We start from the raw sequence: 19,420 nt of genomic DNA, 5'->3' as shown, positions 1-19,420 counted from the left end.
AAGAGACCGAAAGGGGGAGAAATGTGATGGGTAACTGTATTTGTTTGATCAACAGCACTCTCTGGTGGCCACAGAGGAAGTGAATCTGAAGTCCAGAGAACAGACCTTTATGGCTTCAGAGCCAGACTGACAGGTAGTGAGGAGAGTTGAACTTCATATCCCATGATGCAGTGTACTTTTGTACTGTACTGCTCATAATTTTTTGAAATGTGCTGTCTGTGAAAAGGGCTCCTGATCCTTTGGAAGTCAACATGCAATTTGCATGGTTCAACTATAAAGTCAGCAATTAATTCTGATAAGAGGTGCATTGACATCAGTCTTTCATGAGTTATAGTGTGTGTGCAAATATGTGTTGGAGGCAGACATGATGCCAAGTTATGAAATATTGTAGCCATGTCCAGGTTTGACCGCTGGCATTTTGTTCAAACCAACTCAATGGCCTTAGGGTTGACACTCTAACCACGAGGTTGGGAGTTCAATCCCTTGCTGAATCATACCAAAGGGTGTAAAAATGGAACCCGATGCGTCTTTGCTTGGCACTCCGCATTAAGGAGCTAGATTGAAGGTAAGGCCATGCGATAGACTAGAGTCCTGTCCAGCGGGTCCATCAAACTGCCTCATGCTACAGAAACAAAATATTTGCTCCTCGGGAAAGGCTACTTACTAAATGTGTTCTGAATCTTGTAAAACAGTCCAATAGCACCACCGACAGTCTTATCACTCCTTTCCATGAACATCAAACTCCAGGTGCCAAGCAGGGCACGAACATGCTCCGGTATTATCTGTATATCGCTTGTGTTACTGTCTGGTAGCCGTGGGCTGTGGGTGGTGAGGTGATTTGCATTCATATCAGTGTTTATATCAGCCACAGTGTACAATAGCTTTCTGTAGAGACGCTCACTCACACCTCGTCCAGGGAACTCCGTGCATGACCAGAGATCCAGCACAAGAGGTAACATATTTGATTCAATGTAATGATGTAGGCTAATGTATTTAATGATCCTATCAACAGGTTTTATTTTAAAAGTTTTTAGTAACATTTCTAGGTTTTTGACATTGAGAATGTCCTGAATTAAATATTGTTTGTGGGTTTCATTTACATTTGAACCCATTTCTATTTTGATTAACTTTTTGAATGAATAGAAACTGACTGACATCTCATCTTTGTCAGATGGTACTAATGAAGGCGAGGACAGGGACAGGCTTGTATTCACTTGCTAGCCTTCTCATGATCAGTAAGGAACAATCCCATTTCCCTTTTTTTTTTTAAATCCAGTTTAATATTACCTGGTGAATATTCTGGATTTATGTTAGTTACTATTGAAGCCTTCACTTTTCCCCCTTCTCTGTCTCCTGTGACCCAATCCTCTACTTACACACACACCTCTCTCTTTCCCTTCATCCCTGCTGTCATTCTTCCCTCTCTTTCCCTCTCTCCGCCTCAACCTTCTCTCTATATATTTCTCTGTAGGTAGTGTCTGTTCTACCTGTGTTCCCTTGATGTGTCTAAGGTGCAACTTAACCCACTCACCTGGAATATCTGCTACGGGATTACCAGACAAGGGTAACCATTCCACTTTATTACTCCATCCTAGGGTTGCAAAGGGAGGGCATATTACTGGTAACTTTAAGTTTACCATTAAACTGCCAGAATTTTACAAATTCTGGCAGTTTAATTTCTGGCCCTCTGTGTGGCCTTATTTGCCATGTGATAAGATAATTTTTAAATAAGAAATAGAATGACGGAACTGTAAAGCCTTATCCTAAATATAAACCTTAAACTTAGTGAATACCATTGGTGTTTGATAAAGGGTTTCAGCATGAATATCCTTTTTTTTTAATGTATTTTACTATGTCAATATGTCTTTGTAGTAAATGTTTGTGTGCTAAATTGGTGGCAGTTGTGAAAAGTCAATTGGTCGAAGAGTTAAATGAAAATAATGCATAGTTGATAAGATGCTTTTTTCATTAATTAGGCTTTTGTCTTGAACCATATGGTCTATCCACTAGAAACTCATGGACAATATGGACACAGATATAAAATTCAATCCTATATATAAACATTTTTTTTACTTATTCAAGTATAAATTACAAATTTGAATAGATTGCCATAGATTACATGTTAATGACCTAAATTACTGAATGTTCCGGTAACTGTTAAATTACCGGTAGCTTGCAAACCTACTCCTTCCCCTGACCTTCAGACTTTTACATTAGACCATTACAGTATTCTAGCTTGTTGTATTTGTGTTAACTTGATCTTTCTTGAAAATCAGACAAAATCTATATTCAAAGCATCTATAGTCTTTCTTCCTCTCCATCCAACTCCCTCAGCCTTCTGTGACAACCTGTGCTCAGACACTACCCAATGCTTCAATGCTACTGGTCAGTATTCATTTCATATACTCCCTACTGCCAATGGATAGTTGAGTTATCAATTTTTATATGGTGGTTGTTTGAAATGTTAGTGGAATGAGTGATTGTGTCATGGCATCAACTACACATACAGTGGGGAGAACAAGTATTTGAAACACTGCCGACTTTGCAGGTTTTCCTACTTACAACGCATGTAGAGGTCTGTAATTTTTATCATAGGTACACTTCAACTGTGAGAGACGGAATCTAAAACAAAAATCCAGAAAATCACATTGTATGATTAAGTAATTCATTTGCATTTTATTGCTTGACATAAGTATTTGATACATCAGAAAAGCAGAACTTAATATTTGGTACAGAAACCTTTGTTTGCAATTACAGAGATCATAAGTTTCCTGTAGTTATTGACCAGGTTTGCACACACTACAGCAGGGATTTTGGCCCACTCCTCCATACAGACCTTCTCCAGATCCTTCAGGTTTCGGGGCTGTCGCTGGGCAATACGGACTTTCAGCTCCCTCCAAAGATGTTCTATTGGGTTCAGGTCTGGAGACTGGCTAGGCCACTCCAGGACCTTGATGCTTCTTACGGAGCCACTCCTTAGTTGCCCTGGCTGTGTGTTTCAGGTCATTGTCATGCTGGAAGACCCAGTCACGACCCATCTTCAATGCTCTTACTGAGGGAAGGAGGTTGTTGGCCAAGATCTCGCGATACATGGCCCCATCCATCCTCCCCTCAATACGGTGCAGTCGTCCTGTCCCCTTTGCAGAAAAGCATCCCCAAAGAATGATGTTTCCACCTCCATGCTTCATGGTTGGGATGGTGTTCTTGGGGTTGTACTCATCCTTCTCCTTCCTCCAAACACGGCGAGTGGAGTTTAGACCAAAAAGCTCTATTTTTGTCTCATCAGACCACATGACCTTCTCCCATTCCTCCTCTGGATCATCCAGATGGTCATTGGCAAACTTCAGACGGGCCTGGACATGCGCTGGCTTGAGCAGGGGGACCTTGCGTGCGCTGCAGGATTTTAATCCATGACGGCGTAGTGTGTTACTAATGGTTTTCTTTGAGACTGTGGTCTCAGCTCTCTTCAGGTCATTGACCAGGTCCTGTCGTGTAGTTCTGGGCTGATCCCTCACCTTCCTCATGATCGTTGATGCCCCACAAGGTGAGATCTTGCATGGAGCCCCAGACCGAGGGTGATTGACCGTCATCTTGAACTTCTTCCATTTTCTAATAATTGCGCCAACAGTTGTTGCCTTCTCACCAAGCTGCTTGCCTATTGTCCTGTAGCCCATCCCAGCCTTGTGCAGGTCTACAATTTTATCCCTGATGTCCTTACACAGCTCTCTGGTCTTGACCATTGTGGAGAGGTTGGAGGCTGTTTGATTGAGTGTGTGGACAGGTGTCTTTTATACAGGTAACGAGTTCAAACAGGTGCAGTTAATACAGGTAATGAGTGGAGAACAGGAGGGCTTCTTAAAGAAAAACTAACAGGTCTGGGAGAGCTGGAATTCTTACTGGTTGGTAGGTGATCAAACACTTATGTCATGCAATAAAATGCAAATTAATTACTTAAAAATCATACAATGTGATTTTCTGGATTTTTGTTTTAGATTCCATCTCTCACAGTTGAAGTGTACCTATGATAAAACATTACAGACCTCTAAATGCTTTGTAAGTAGGAAAACCTGCAAAGTCGGCAGTGTATCAAATACTTGTTCTCCCCACTGTATATACATGCACACGTAGTGGCTTGCAAAAGTATCCACCACCCTTGGAATTTTTCCTATTTTGTTGCCTTACAACCTGGAATTAAAATAAAACAAGAAATAAGACAAAACAACTGAAAATGTGCATAACTATTCACCCCCCCCCCCCCCCCCCCCCCCCCCCCAAAGTCAATACTTTGTAGAGCCACCTTTTGCAGCAATTACAGCTGTATGTCTCTCTAAGCTTGGCACATCTAGCCACTGGGATTTTGCCCATTCTTCAAGGCAAAACTGCTCCAGCTCCTTCAAGTTGGATGGGCTCCGCTGGTGTACAGCAATCTTTAAGTCATACGACAGATTCTCAATTGGATTGAGGTCTGGGCTTTGACTAGGCCATTCTAAGACATTTAAATGTTTCCCCTTAAACCACTCGAGTGTTGCTTTAGCAGTATGCTTAGGGTCATTGTCCTGCTGGAAGGTGAACCTCCATCCCAGTCTCAAATCTCAAAGACTGAAACAGGTTTCCCTCAAGGATTTCCCTGTATTTAGCACCATCCATCATTTCTTCAATTCTGACTAGTTTCCCAGTCCCTGCCAATGAAAAACATCCCCATAGCATGATGCTGCAACCCCCATGCTTCACTGTGGGGATGGTGTTCTTGGCGTGATGAGGTGTTGGGTTTGCGCCAGACATAGCGTTTTCCTTGATGGCCAAAATGCTCCATTTTAGTCTCATCTGACCAGAGTACCTTCTTCCATATGTTTGGGGAGTCTCCCACATGCCTTTTGGCGAACAACAAACGTTTTTGCTTATTTTTGTCTTTAAACAATGTCTTTCCTGGCCACTTCTGTAAAGCCCAGCTCTGTGGATTGTTAATAGTGACGTGGAAGGTTACTGTTAGTCATGTGAATTGTAAGCAAATGGTTGTTTAGAAACTCATCAAGACAATCAGAATAATTTCTTCAGGCAAGTTCCTGTGTCTCCACCACCATGCTGACTGATGGAGTTCCTGTCTCCACCACCATGCTGTAAACCTCCAGTTCTGCCATCTGTAATACATTAGCAACAATATGATGGAGTTGAACATCTTTATTCAGACCCTTGGTTCAGAAGCTGGAACACACAGGTTGTGTATTTAAATGAGGCGTTGACTTACAGAGCAGACAAACACTCAAATTGTCTGGCGCCATTTATGGGTCACAACTGTCCATTCACTCAGATCCCAGACGTTCCTGAAGACATTGCTGCAATAAAATACAGGATTTTGTTATGTACCCGGCAACTTTTGCAAACTCGTTTCACGAAACTAGGTGTATGTCGCTGGTCACTACTTCACAGGAGAGCCGTTTGAAAGTAAATAAAAAAAAAATTCTAAATGTGTTTTTTGGCAGAAATGCCTTCTGGAAAATGTGAACTTCCATGTGCCTTAATAACAAACGTGTGCTATGTGTAAATACAAATTAAATTGTTAAATTAAGAGCCTAGTTGGTTTAGCGACAGAAAAAAAAACAGCAACCTTCCCGCTAGCCATGATTGGCTGAGATAATGAGTGGGCTGGACATGCCGAGAGATGAGTTCGGATTGGTCTGCCATATAGCACACTTCTGTCTATTTGAGCTGGTCAGTATATCTACGTATCCTGTCCAATGCGGCTTTAAACTTTTTATTGTGTAGTGAAACTGCATAAGTGTTCCTCTCCACTTTCTGGAGGCCCGAGTTTTGAATCAGTGGAATTCCAGTACGATAGCTAAGGAGATGGAGAAAACACCTGTCTCCAGATTACATCTTCAAACTAAGGGCAACCATGGCATCCATGACAGGGAAAAGCATCCATCCATGATGTATACAGGTAATATAGTCTAGCTAGCCACATTCAGATATTACTCACTTCTAACTTTGACAAAATGGTTTCATTTCAAGTTAGTGTACTGTTATCTACCTAACGTTAGCTGTCTGGCTCGCTAGCTAACGTTACGTGTATGATCTCAGAGCCATTTGCTTTGCTAGTTACAGCCTACTGTTAGCTAGCTAACATTGAAACTGGTTGGTTAGCTACCTGAAGATTCATCCAGGGTAGAAACGCCATGAGTTGGGATTATGGTTCATTGTGTAGCTAGCAAATGACTTAACAAAATATTCCTATTCAGGTATCCATTTCAATAGAATGTCACTGCAACAACTGTTGTCAGCTGGTAAATTCGCTCTGGCCAACTACTCCGATTTCAGAGCACTGGTAAAATAGTTTGGCTAGCTATGTTTTCAAATGTTACATTTCTAATTTTGACATTGGTTTTCATTTGAAGTTAAAGTGTACTGTAAGGTCGCTAGCTAACGTTACGTGTATGATCTTATTATTCGTATCACAGAGCCATTTGCTTTGCTAGTTGGTGGTGGTTGGTTAGCTACCTGCAGATTCATGCAGGGTAGTAACGTCATGAGTTGGGATTATGGTTCGTTGTTTAGCTAGCTAGATGTCTTAAAGACTCCACTTTGCAAGCAACCATTTTGGGTGTGTTCGTAAATTCAGTCTGGCCATCTTCTCAGATTTCAGAGAACTCTCGTCTGAGTGTGCCAGAGCGCAGAATAACTCATGAATTTGTGAATGCTCAACACCCGTTGAATATGGCCGGTGTCAGTAAACGTCGGCAAAAAAGCATAATTAAATTATTGCCAGCAGCACAGTTAGTCACCAACGCTCTGGATAACCAGCTCTGCTAGGGTGAGTAAAATGGTCAGAGTGGGGTGTTCTCTCATTTGTGTCTGGAAGTAGATAGCCAATGTTAGCTTGAGTGCTCGACTGCCGTTGTGAGGTCAGAACACTCGGATCAACCCACTCATCGGCCAGAGAGTCCACTGCAGTGTGCACTCTGTACGCTCCGAGAGCAAAACGCTCTGGATTTATGAATGGACAATCGGACAGCACAGTTGCAGTCACCAATGCTCTGTATAACATAAAAACAGCCTAACCAGCTTTGCTAGGGTGAGTAATGGTCAGTGAGCTGTTCTCTCTTTTGTGTCTGGAAGTAGCTAGCAAGTTAACCAGTTAGCTTGGGTGCTTGACTACTGCCGTTAGTACAGAACGCTCGGATCATCCCTTAAAGAGATGGGTGGGGCTAAAGCTTAAGAGGGTGTGAACGATGCTGTACGGGTGTAGACGAAGAAGAGCTCTCCACTAGGTACCAAAACATTCAAAGGCCATTTTCTCAAGTTTATCAACTTTCAAAGCAGAATTACTTTCCCATTGTTCGTCAAATGCAGCGTATGTTATACGATTTTGTAGCTCTGTGTCTCTGCTTTTATCCCATGTATAAAACACTACAAAACAAAAACAATTTTGCTACATAAGACAGAATCAAGGCGGTCTGTCACAGTTTTGTTGTCTGAGTGAGAAATGCTGTAAATTTAAGGACTATGTATTTTGAAAGGTGATGTTGATTTATAATAAATATCACTTTGATCTCATACAAGCCAGCCAAACACCTGTGAGTCTAAATTTGCATGTTACATTTCAATAGTATAAAACCCATGTCAACATTTATGATCACTGTTTGATGTACAGTAACAAGATGACATGTCATAATACCCTGGGTTGTTCTTAACAGAATGAGCCTGTTTGTGAAGAAAATTAACCGTGGCACACGAATCGGAATGTACTCATGATAACTCCTTTCACCAAAATTAGGATCTGTTTCTCTGAATTGCATTGTGAAAGCCAAACACTATCATTGTGTAACTTAGCTAGTCATGTTGGCAATAGAGCAAGCTTTCAAATGACATCCACCTGATCCAGATTGTGATTTATATTGACTAGTTTCTGCATTGCATAAACAGTAATTGTGTGATGGTGGGGATGCAGGGTTGTGTTCCAAACAAAACACTTACAAGTGTGCTTGCATGCTTGCCCTATCCATAGGCCAATAAAGGGTTAATATACCTCTACTTCACATATTTTGAAAATGTGACTCACCACCTGGATTCAGTCTTATGGAGCAATAAGTCAAATAGTTTTTTTTACATTAGATAAAAGTAGACTGAGAGCTATAAAATGGTACATCATACACTGCATTTGAGGAACAATGGGAAAGTAATTCTTTTAAAGTTGATCAACTTGTAAACTTACTTTTGAGAAAATCACCATTGAATGTTTTGGTGTCTAGTGAATAACTCTTTGTCTACACCCATTCAGCATCGTTCACACCCTCGTAAGCTTTAGCCCCACCCATCTCGTTTCACTTTAGGAGCTCGCACTTGACGATGATTTGTTTACCTCTGGATAACATAAACTGCCTTGACAGCTCCGCTGGCAAAATTTCATTATGCTTTTTTGCAGACTTTAACTGACAGGCCATATTCAACTGCTGTTGTACACATGTAACGTTAGCTAACGAGCCAGCCAGCAGACGTTAGCTAGTTAAACAACAATGAACAAAGTGCCAACAATGCCACAGTGCTGGGAGCTAACCAACCAGGTCCAATGTTACCTAGCTAACGTTAGGCTCTAACTAGAAAAGCAAACTGCTCTGGGAAACAATGTCAGTTAGGGAGCCAGCCAGCTAATGTTAGCTAGCTAGCTAACAGTACACTTAGCATGAAATGCAACCACTGTCAAAATTAGAATGCGTAAAATCTGAAAAATGTAGTTAGTCTAGCGTCAGCTATCTTACCTGTATACATAATCATGCATGATGGGCACGTCTCCCTGTCACGAATGCCATACCACGGTTGCCCTTAGTTTAAAAATGTAATCCGGAGACAGGTGTTTTCTCCATCTCTTTAGCTATTATACTTTAATTCCACTGATTTCAAAACTTGATGCTCCAGAAAGTGGAGAGCAACACTTATGCAGCTCCACAATAAAAAAAAATGTTTTAAAGCTGCGTTCGACAGGATAACCAACACAGACTGACTAGCTCAAATAGACAGAAGCCTTCAATATGGCAGACCAAACCGAACTCCTCTCTCGGCATATCTAGCCCACTCATTATCTCTGCCAATCATGGCTAGTGGGAAGGTTGCCAACTTGTTCTGTGGTTTAACCAACAAGGCTTGTAATTTTAAACAATTTTATTTGTATTTACAGATTGCATACACATGTATTAAGGCACATGAAAGTTCATGTTCGAGAAGGCATTTCTGCCAAAAATGCATTTTGATTAAAAAAATGTTTTCCGTTCAAATAGCTCTCCTGTGAAGTTGTGACCAGCGACATATGCCTAGTTTCCTGAATCAGGCCACAATTCAAGTATGGAGAGGGATGAGGTTCCCCAATAAGATTGAATTGGCTAGCCAGTAAAGGAGAAGTAACGTCAACTTGTGATGACTTGTGACTGAGAAAGATAGAACATAAGCACTAACCTAGTAGATAGATCAGCAGATGTTCCCAGGTCCTGTTTTGAGAGAGCCATCTTGAACAACTATACTGTATGCACTGTCAATAAAAAAGCAGAGTCATGTCTTTGCAATCGCAACAATCTCCTCAAACCAACTCGCAGCAATTTGACGCGCGAGTCCGGATTGGCAAATGTAGAAATGCACATGCCCAAAGAACAGCTTTAAGGTGAGGGAGAGCATGTGAGAGAGACATCTACACGAGCTCAGCTGTCCACACACATGGATGCGTGTGCTGTAAGAAATTATACAACATGACGTCACAATCAGAAAGATTGGGAACTATTTCACACTGAGAATATTTTTACCTGTCACCTACAACTACTATACCCCGTTGAAAGGCACTTAAATCTTTTGTCGTGTCCATTCGTGTCCACGGATTGGGTTTGAGTGCCATTCAGAGGGTGCTGAATGGCACTCAAACCCAATCCGTCTCATGGCTTAAAATCCTTATTTAACCTGTCTCCTCCCCTTCATCTACACCAGGGGTTGGTAACTCCTGTCCACTAGGGCTTGATTGGTGTCACATTTTTTCTCCGTCCCTAGCAAACACAGCTGATTAATTAAATTGCATTCTAAACTGAAGATCATGATTAGGTGATTATGGGAGTCAGGTGTGTTAGCTGGGGCTGGGGCAAAACTGTGACACCAATCAGGCCCTCGAGGACTGGAATTGCCCACGCCTGATCTACACTGATTGAATTGGATTTAACATGTGACATCAATAAGGCATCATTGCTTTCACATGGATTCACCTGGTCAGTCTGTCATGGAAATGTTTTGTACACTCAGTGTATACATGGCTCTCTCTGACATTATGTCTCTGAGAACATTTACGAGGAGATGAAGATGATGTATTGTACACCAGAGGCAGGGACTCTCTAATATTCTCTTTTTCCTTATTTGCCTCTTTCAGTTCAACAGTACTGCTCAAAAGGTATTGTGTGTGTGTGTGTGTGTGTGTGTGTGTGTGTGTGTGTGTGACCTAGTGGAATGAGACAACCAAAAAAATCACAACTCTTGACCCTAACTATGACATACAACACTTTTTAACCATTTCTTAACCTCTCTTCAACCCTACAGATTTTAAAGTGCTACTGAACACCAGTTCTGGGTTCAAAGTGAAGGAGGGTGATACCCTCAACATTGAGTGTTCCCATAACCTGCCAGTGGAACCAAAAAGCCAGCTGGTGTTTGTCTGGCTGGTGGATGACGTCTGCCTGGAAGGCGAGAACAGTAGCCAGCTCACCGTGAAGAAGGTCGGCATAGATACCTCTGGCAAGGAGAAATACGCCTGCACCATCCAGAGTCCCTGTGGCAACTTCACCTCAGAACCAAAGGAGATTGAAATTGAAGGTAGACCTATTCGCCAGTCATATGAGAGTTGAATATTTACAATTTTTACACTTGGAGCTGTGAAGATATTGCTTTGTCTTACTACTCCGCAAATGAGCCTATTGTGTGAAAATTATTATTTCTATTTCCTACCAATTCCTGGGTACATCTGTCCCTCTGTGCTGTCCCCATGTCTGTCCCTCTGTGCTGTCCCCATGTCTGTCCCTCTGTGTTGTCTCCATGTGTGTCCCTCTGTGTTGTCTCCATGTGTGTCAGCCATGGAGCTGTTGGTCATAGTGATCTGTGGTGTGTCTGCTGTGGTGCTGATCCTGGCCATGGGTATAGGCATGAAGATCATGCTGAAGAATGAATTTGGTGAGTGATCCCAACAAGAGAAACAAAGAATAAAACAGTAAATGTGTATCTTTGCATGTGACGTAAACTCTCTCTCGCTCTTTCTCTCTACAGCGAAGACCAAGAACAGGAGGCAGCAGAATGCTCAGAACCTACAGAGAACTACCACAACATAATAGTGTTTAATTTTCTGCAAATTCCACCAAATGTCCTTCACAAGAAAACGGCAAAAATCTGACATGATTACACTGTAAATGGATGAATATGTAGCTAACAATTTATTGTTGTATTTGCTACAATTATGTTGATTAAATTGCATCTCAGTCACAGTGTTGTTAACATGGAAGAGCCACAGATACTTATGTTGATCCTCTAGTGCTACACAGCTAGCTTGGAGATTTGTCCCAATAAATAATATGCCAATTTAATAAGAAACATTTATATGTGTATGTTGTTTGTATTTATATTGTGAATGGGGCCTAACATAAGTGTCCAGAGGCCTCGTGTAGCCGACACATGATAATCAGCAGTTACATTTATAGAAGCCAGACAAGTAGGTTAAGTGATGTTTTCTATTGGGTACTTTATGTAGAGTAGCCTAAAAATAGTAGGCTGCTAGCGTTGTGACGACTTGAATAATGAATGAAGCAGGAGTTGTCCGGTTCCTGCAGCTATCCCCACTTTACAGTAGTGCAGCATAGAAATAATATATTACTGAGCCCGAATAGCTGACATTTTATAGCCGTCAGATCAACATGCCTAAATTCTCAGCAATCTACACACAATACCCCATAATGACACAGCGAAATCAGGTTTAATTGATTTTTGCAAAAGTATAAAAAATATGTATTTACATATGTATTCAGACTAGAGGTCGACCGATTATGATTTTTCGATACTGATTATTGGAGGACCAAAATAAGCCAATACCGATTAATCAGCCGATTTAAAACAAAATCTAAATAATTATAAATTATTTATTTTATTTGTAATAATGGCAATTATAATGATACTGAATGATCACTTTTATTTTAACTTAACATAATACATCAATCAAATCAATTTCGCCTCAAATAAATAATGAAACATGTTCAATTTGGTTTAAATAATGCAAAAAAAAGTGTTGGAGAAAGTAAAAGTGCAATATGTGCCATGTAAAAAAAGCTAACGTTTAAGTTCCTTGCTCAGAACATGAGAACATATGAAAGCTGGTGGTTCCTTTTAACATGAGTCTTCAATATTTCCAGGTAAGAAGTTTTAGATTGTAGTTATTATAGGAATTATAGGACTATTTCTCTCTATACCATTTGTATTTCATATACCTTTGACAATTGGATGTTCTTATAGGCACTTAAGTATTGCCAGTGTAACAGTATAGCTTCCTTCCCTCTCCTCGCCCCTACCTGGGCTCGAACCAGGAACACATCGACAAACGCCACCCTCGAAGCATCGTTACCCATCGCTCCACAAAAGCCACGGCCCTTGCAGGGCAAGGGGAACAACTACTCCAAGTCTCAGAGCGAGTGACATCACCGATTGAAACGCTATTAGCACGCACCCCGCTAACTAGCTAACCATTTCACATCGGTTACACCAGCCTAATCCCGGGAGTTGATAGGCTTGAAATCATAAACAGCTCAATGCTTGAAGCATTGCGAAGAGCTGCTGGCAAAACGCACGAAAGTGCTGTTTGAATGAATGAGTACGAGCCTGCTGCTGCCTACCATCGCTCAGTCAGACTGCTCTATCAAATATCAAATCATAGACTTAATTATAACATAAAAACACACAGAAATACGAGCCTTTGGTCATTAATATGGTCGAATCCGGAAACTATCATTTCGAAAACAAAACGTTTATTCTTTCAGTGAAATACGGAACCGTTCCGTATTTTATCTAACGGGTGGCATCCATAAGTCTAAATATTCCTGTTACATTGCACAACCTTCAATGTTATGTCATAATTACGTAAAATTCTGGCAAATTAGTTTGCAACGAGCCAGGCGGCCCAAACTGTTGCATATACCCTGACTGCGTGCAATAAACGCAAGAGAAGTGACACAATTTTACCTGGTTAATATTGCCTGCTAACCTGGATTTCTTTTAGCTAAATATGCAGGTTTAAAAATATATACTTCTGTGTATTGATTTTAAGAAAGGCATTGGTGTTTATGGTTAGGTACTGTAGTGGCTTCCTTTCCTTTTTACCATAGCCACTGCCCAAGCCTGAAGCGGGTTTGTTTCATACACATACAGTCCACACTCAAAGTTTCCAAATGGCCAAACATTCAATGAGATCCAGCGATATGGTGCAACAAAAATGTTTATTCTAATTTTAATTAACTAACATTTTTTTAAGTTATCCAATCAACGTAAAGCATAGATTACTTGATTTGGAAAATACATAATATAACCGGTTTGTATGTCTGTCTGTCTGTATGGTCAAAAAACTATACCGCTCCCGCGTCTAGCAAGGACTCCTCCCCCCGAAGGCCCAACTTCCAGCCTTTATCCTAACACACTTACCACAGTACAATGAATGGGCAAGTGGGGGGCCAAAAACTAAGTTACACTAACAACAAATGAATATATCTCAATCAGGTAAATATAAATCATAAAGCTACGTACCTAATATTTCATCATATACATTAATATATTTACACAAATGTACATGGAACTCTGTTTGTTCTGTCTTTTATACAAATATGTCCAAATCGGCTCTAACAGGTACAGTCGTGCAACAATTGTGCTTTTTTCGCAAATGCGCTTTTGTTAAATCATCCCCCGTTTGGCAAAGTTGGCTGACTTTGGTAGGAAGAAATAGTCTTCACACAGTTTGCAATGAGCTAGGCTTCCCAAACTGCTGCATATACCCTGACTCTGTTGCAAGAGAAGTGACACCATTTTTCCTATTTAAAAGAAATTCATGTTAGCAGGCAATATTAACTAAATATGCAGGTTTAAAAATATATACTTGTGTATTGGTTTTAAGAAAGGCGTTGATGTTTATGGTTAGGTACACATTGGTGCAACGACAGTGCTTTTTTCGCGAATGCGCTTCTTAAATCCCCCCGTTTGGCAGGATAGGCTGTGATTCAATGAGAAATTAACAGCCACCGCATCGATTATATGCAACGCAGGACACGCTAGATAAACTAGTAATATCATCAACCATGTGTAGTTAACTAGTGATTATGATTGATTGATTGATTGTTTTTCATAAGATAAGTTTAATGCTAGCTAGCAACATACCTTGGCTTCTTACTGCATTTGCGTAACAGGCAGGCTCCCAGTGGAGTGCAATGTAATCAGGTGGTTAGAGTGTTGGACTAGTTAACCGTAAGGTTGCAAGATTGAATCCCCTAGCTGACAAGGTAAAAATCTGTCGCTCTGCCCCTGAACAAGGCAGTTAACCCACCGTTCCTAGGCCGCCATTGAAAATAAGAATGTGTTCTTAACTGACTTTCCTAGTTAAATAAAGGTGTAAAAAAAACAAATCGGTGTCCAAAAATACCGATTTCCGATTGTTATGAAAACATGAAATCGGCCCTAATTAATCGTCCATTCCGATTAATCGGTTGACCTCTAATTCAGACCCTTTGCTATGAGAATTGAAATTGAGCTCAGGGGCATCCTGTTTCCATTGATCATCCTTGAGATGTTTCTACAACTTGATTGGAGTCCACCTGTGGTAATTTCAATTGATTGGACAGGATTTGGAAAGGAACACAGCTGTTTATGTAAGGTTCCACAGTTGACAGTGCATGTCAGAGCAAAAACCACGACGTGTGTGTGTGTGTGTGTGTGTGTGTGTGTGTGTGTGTGTGTGTGTGTGTGTGTGTGTGTGTGTGTGTGTGTGTGTGTGTGTGTGTGTGTGTGTGTGTGTGTGTGTGTTTTTCCCCCATCCAATTTTAGAATAAGGCTGTAAAAAGTCAAGGGGTCTGAATATTTTTCCCAAGGTGCTGTAGGTAGGTAGGACTGGGGTCTGAACGGATACTGTAGTTCTGAGTGTATGTAAACTTCTGACCCACTGGGTATGTGATGAAAGAAATAAAAGCTGGAATAAATCATTCTCTCCACTATTATTCTGACATTTCACATTCTTAAAATAAAGTGGTGATCCTAACTGACCTAAGACAGGGAATTTGTACTCGGCTTAAATGTCAGGAATTGTGAAAAACTGAGTTTAAATGTATTTGGCTAAGGTATATGTAAACTTCCGACTTCAACTGTATGTATAGTGCATATGTTATTGTCACGTTCCTGACCTGTTTTCTCTTGTTTTGTATGTCTTTATTGGTCAGGGCGTGAGTGTTGGGTGGGTAGTCTATGTTTTGTATTTCTAGGTTGGGTTTTGTGTTCGGCCTGGTATGATTCTCAATTAGAGACAGGTGTGTATCGTTTGTCTCTAATTGAGAGTCATACTAAGGCAGCCAGGGTTTCACTGGGGTTTTGTGGGTGTTTGTTCCTGTGTCCACACATGGACAGTTGAAGGTTAGTCACGTTTGTTGTTTTGTAGTTTTGTAGTGTCTTGTTTGCTGTTTTCATTAAAAGATGGCTTATTTCCCTCAATCCGCATCTTGGTCCTATCCATGCTCCTCCTCGTTTGAGGAGGAGAACAACATTGACTGCCTTTACAGAAACACCCACCACAACAGGACCAAGCGGATTGAGGAGAGAGAAAAGGAACTAAAGCAATGGAGAGAAGAGGAATGGAGTTGGGAACAAATATTCAACGGAGAAGGACCCTGGGCTAAGGTTGGTGTGAATCGCCACTCGCGGGAGGTGAAGAAGGCAGCCACAGCCCAGGAGCGCTGGTATGAGGAGGCAGCACATAGGAGAGGCTGGAAGCCCGAGAGGCTCACCCAAAAATTTCTTGGGGGGGGGAGGCTAAAGGGGAGTGTGGTGAAGCCGGGTTGGATACCTGAGCCAACTCCCCGGGCTTGCCGTGGAGTAAGTACTCCACGGCAAGGAGCGTCGTACTGGTCAGACACCGTGTTATGCGGTGAAGCGCACGGTGTCCCCAGTACGCGTGCTTAGCCCAGTGCGGGCTATTCCACCTTGCCGCACTGGGAGGGCTAGGTTGGGCATCGAGCCGAGTGCCATGAAGCCGGCCCAACGTATCTGGTCTCCAGTACGTCTCCTCGGGCCGGCGTACATGGTACCAGCCTTACAGGTGGTGTCCCCGGTTCGCCTGCATAGCCCAGTGCGGGCAATTCCACCTCGCCGCACTGGCAGGGCTACGGGGACCATTCAACCTGGTAAGGTTGGGGAGGCTCGGTGCTCAAGAGCACGTGTCCTCCTTCACGGTCCGGTATATCCGGCGCCACCTTCCCACCCCAGCTCAGTACCACCAGTGCCTACACCACGCACCAGGCTTCCAGTGCATCTCCAGAGCCCTGTTCCTCTTCCACGCACTCTCCCTATGGTGCGTGTCTCCAGCCCGGTACCTCCAGTCCCGGTACCACGCACCAGGCCTAGAGTGCGCCACGAGAGTCTAGTGTGCCCAGTTCCTGTTCCCCGCACTCGCCCTGAGGTGCGTGCCCTCAGCCCGGTACCTCCAGTTCCGGTACCACGCACCAGGCCTATAGTGCGTCTCAGCCGGCCAGAGTCTGCCGTCTGCCTAGCGCCAGAGCCGTCCTGCCATGACCAGCCGGAGCCGTCCTGCCATGACCAGCCGGAGCCGTCCTGCCATGACCTGCCGGAGCCGTCCTGCCATGACCTGCCGGAGCCGTCCTGCCAGGACCTGCCGGAGCCGTCCTGCCAGGACCTGCCGGAGCCGTCCAGCCAGGACCTGCCGGAGCCGTCCAGCCAGGACCTGCCGGAGCCGTCCAGCCAGGACCTGCCGGAGCCGTCCAGCCAGGACCTGCCGGAGCCGTCCAGCCAGGACCTGCCGGAGCCGTCCAGCCAGGACCTGCCGGAGCCGTCCAGCCAGGACCTGCCGGAGTCCCTCAGCCAGGACCTGCCGGAGTCCCTCAGCCAGGACCTGCCGGAGTCCCTCAGCCAGGACCTGCCGGAGTCCCTCAGCCAGGACCTGCCGGAGTCCCTCAGCCAGGACCTGCCGGAGTCCCTCAGCCAGGACCTGCCGGAGTCCCTCAGCCAGGACCTGCCGGAGTCCCTCAGCCAGGACCTGCCGGAGTCCCTCAGCCCGGACCTGCCGGAGTCCCTCAGCCCGGACCTGCCGGAGTCCCTCAGCCCGGACCTGCCGGAGTCCCTCAGCCCGGACCTGCCGGAGTCCCTCAGCCCGGACCTGCCGGAGTCCCTCAGCCCGGACCTGCCGGAGTCCCTCAGCCCGGACCTGCCGGAGTCCCTCAGCCCGGACCTGCCGGAGTCCCTCAGCCCTGTGTCCACACATGGACAGTTGAAGGTTAGTCACGTTTGTTGTTTTGTAGTGTCTTGTTTGCTGTTTTCATTAAAAGATGGCTTATTTCCCTCAATCCGCATCTTGGTCCTATCCATGCTCCTCCTCGTTTGAGGAGGAGAACAACATTGACTGCCTTTACAGTTATCGTGTGTATGTGCATGTGTCTGTGCCAATGTTTGTGTTGCTTCACAGTCCCTGCTGTTCCATAAGGTGTTTTTTAAATCAAATTTTACTGCTTGCGTCAGTTACTTGATGTGGAATAGAGTTCCATGTGGTCATGGCTCCATGTAGTACTGTGTGCCTCCCATAGTCTGTTCTGGACTTGGAGACTGTGAAGAGACCTCTTGCGGCATGTCTTGTCGGGTATGCATTGGTGTCTGAGCTGTGTGCCAGTAGTTTAGACAGACATGTCAATACCGCTCATAAACAGCAGTAGTGATGAAGTCAATCTCTCCTCCACTTTCAGCCAGGAGAGATTGACATGCATATTATTAATATTAGCTCTCTGTGTACATCCAAGGGCCAGCCGTGCTGCCCTGTTCTGAGCCAATTGCAGTTTTCCTAAGTCCTTTTTTTGTGGCACCTGATCACACAACTGAACAGTAGTCAAGGTGTGACAAAACTAGGGCCTGTAGGACCTGCCTTGTTGATAGTGTTAAGGCAGAGCACTGCTTTATTTTAGACAGACTTCTCCCCATTTTAGATATTGCATCAATATGTTTTGACCTTTACAGTTTACAATATAGGGTTACTCCAAGCCGTTAAGTAATCTCAACTTGCTCAACTTCCACATTATTTATTACAAGATTTAGTTGAGGTTTAGGGTTTAATGAGTGTTTGTTCCGAATACAATGCTTTTAGTTTTAGAAATATTTAGGGATAAGTTATTCCTTGCCACCCACTCTGAAACTAACTGCAGTTCTTTGTTGAGTGTTGCAGTCATTTCAGTCACTTTAGTAGCTGACAGATATAGTGTTACATAGACACTCTGACTTTACTCAAAGTCAGTGGCATGACGTTAGTAAATATTTTAAAAAGCAAGGGGCCTAAACAGCTACCCTGGGGAAATCCTAATTCCTAATCTGTATTATATTTGAGAGGCTTCCATTAACACCCTCTGTGTTCTGTTGGACAAGTCACTCTTTATCCACATTATAGCAGGGGGTATAAAGCCATAACACAAGTTTTTCCAGCTGCAGACTATGATCGATAATGTCAAAAGCTGCACTGAAGTCTAACAAGACAGCCCCCACAATCATTTTATCATCGATTTCTCTCAGCCAATCATCAGTCATTTGTGTAAATGCTGTGCTTGTTAAGTGTCCTTTCCCTATAAGCGTGCTGAAATTCTGTTGTCAATTTGTTTACTGTGAAATAGCATTGTATCTGGTCAAACACAATTTTTCCAGAAGTTTACTAAGGGTTGGTAGCAGGCTGATTGGTCGGCTTTTTGAGCCAGTAAAGGGGGCTTTACTATTCTTGGGTAGCGGAATGACTTTAGCTTCCCTCCAGGCCTGAGGGCACACGCTCTCTAGTAGGCTTAAATTGAAGATGTGGTAAATAGGAGTGGCGATATCGTCTGCTATTATCCTCAGTAATTTTCCATCCAGATTGTCAGACCCCGGTGGCTTGTCACTGTTGATAGACAACAATAATTTTTTCACCTCTTCCACACGGACTTTACGGAATTCAAAAGTACAATTCTTGTCTTTCATAATTTGACCAAATATACTTGGATGTGTAGTGTCAGTGTTTTTTGCTGGCATGTCATCCCTTAGTTTGCTTCTCTTGCCAATGAAAAAGTAATTCATGTAGTTTGCAATATCAGTGGGCTTTGTGATGAATGAGCCATCTGATTCAATAAATGAAGTAGCCGAGTTGACTTTTTGT

At 43.1% G+C, this 19,420-nt stretch overlaps 1 protein-coding gene across 1 annotated transcript; it reads left to right on the top strand.

Annotated features, from left to right (window-relative positions):
* The first annotated feature begins 1,152 nt into the window (after nucleotides 1-1,152).
* On the top strand, nucleotides 1,153-11,582 carry LOC129827810 (uncharacterized). Its single transcript, XM_055889009.1, has 7 exons — nucleotides 1,153-1,235; nucleotides 1,472-1,564; nucleotides 2,335-2,385; nucleotides 10,394-10,414; nucleotides 10,561-10,833; nucleotides 11,089-11,187; nucleotides 11,281-11,582. Exons 1-7 carry the CDS (start codon nucleotides 1,172-1,174, stop codon nucleotides 11,340-11,342), a joined length of 663 nt encoding a protein of 220 aa, XP_055744984.1. The 5' UTR covers nucleotides 1,153-1,171; the 3' UTR covers nucleotides 11,343-11,582.
* The last annotated feature ends 7,838 nt before the right edge of the window (nucleotides 11,583-19,420 follow it).

The sequence above is a fragment of the Salvelinus fontinalis genome, chromosome 29 (genome assembly GCF_029448725.1).
Source record: "Salvelinus fontinalis isolate EN_2023a chromosome 29, ASM2944872v1, whole genome shotgun sequence".
Taxonomy (NCBI): Eukaryota; Metazoa; Chordata; class Actinopteri; order Salmoniformes; family Salmonidae; genus Salvelinus; species Salvelinus fontinalis.
This window is presented reverse-complemented; position numbering and strand designations above follow the sequence as displayed.

What these genes read in the sequence shown, in the direction of transcription:
- LOC129827810 (XM_055889009.1), top strand. Translation starts at nt 1,172, where the DNA reads ATGGTACTAATGAAGGCGAGGACAGGGACAGGCTTGTATTCACTTGCT. An exon ending in CCAATGCTTCAATGCTACTG is followed by an intron (nt 2,386 to 10,393) that starts GTCAGTATTCAT and finishes TGCCTCTTTCAG; the next exon opens with TTCAACAGTACTGCTCAAAA. An exon ending in TCAACAGTACTGCTCAAAAG is followed by an intron (nt 10,415 to 10,560) that starts GTATTGTGTGTG and finishes TCAACCCTACAG; the next exon opens with ATTTTAAAGTGCTACTGAAC.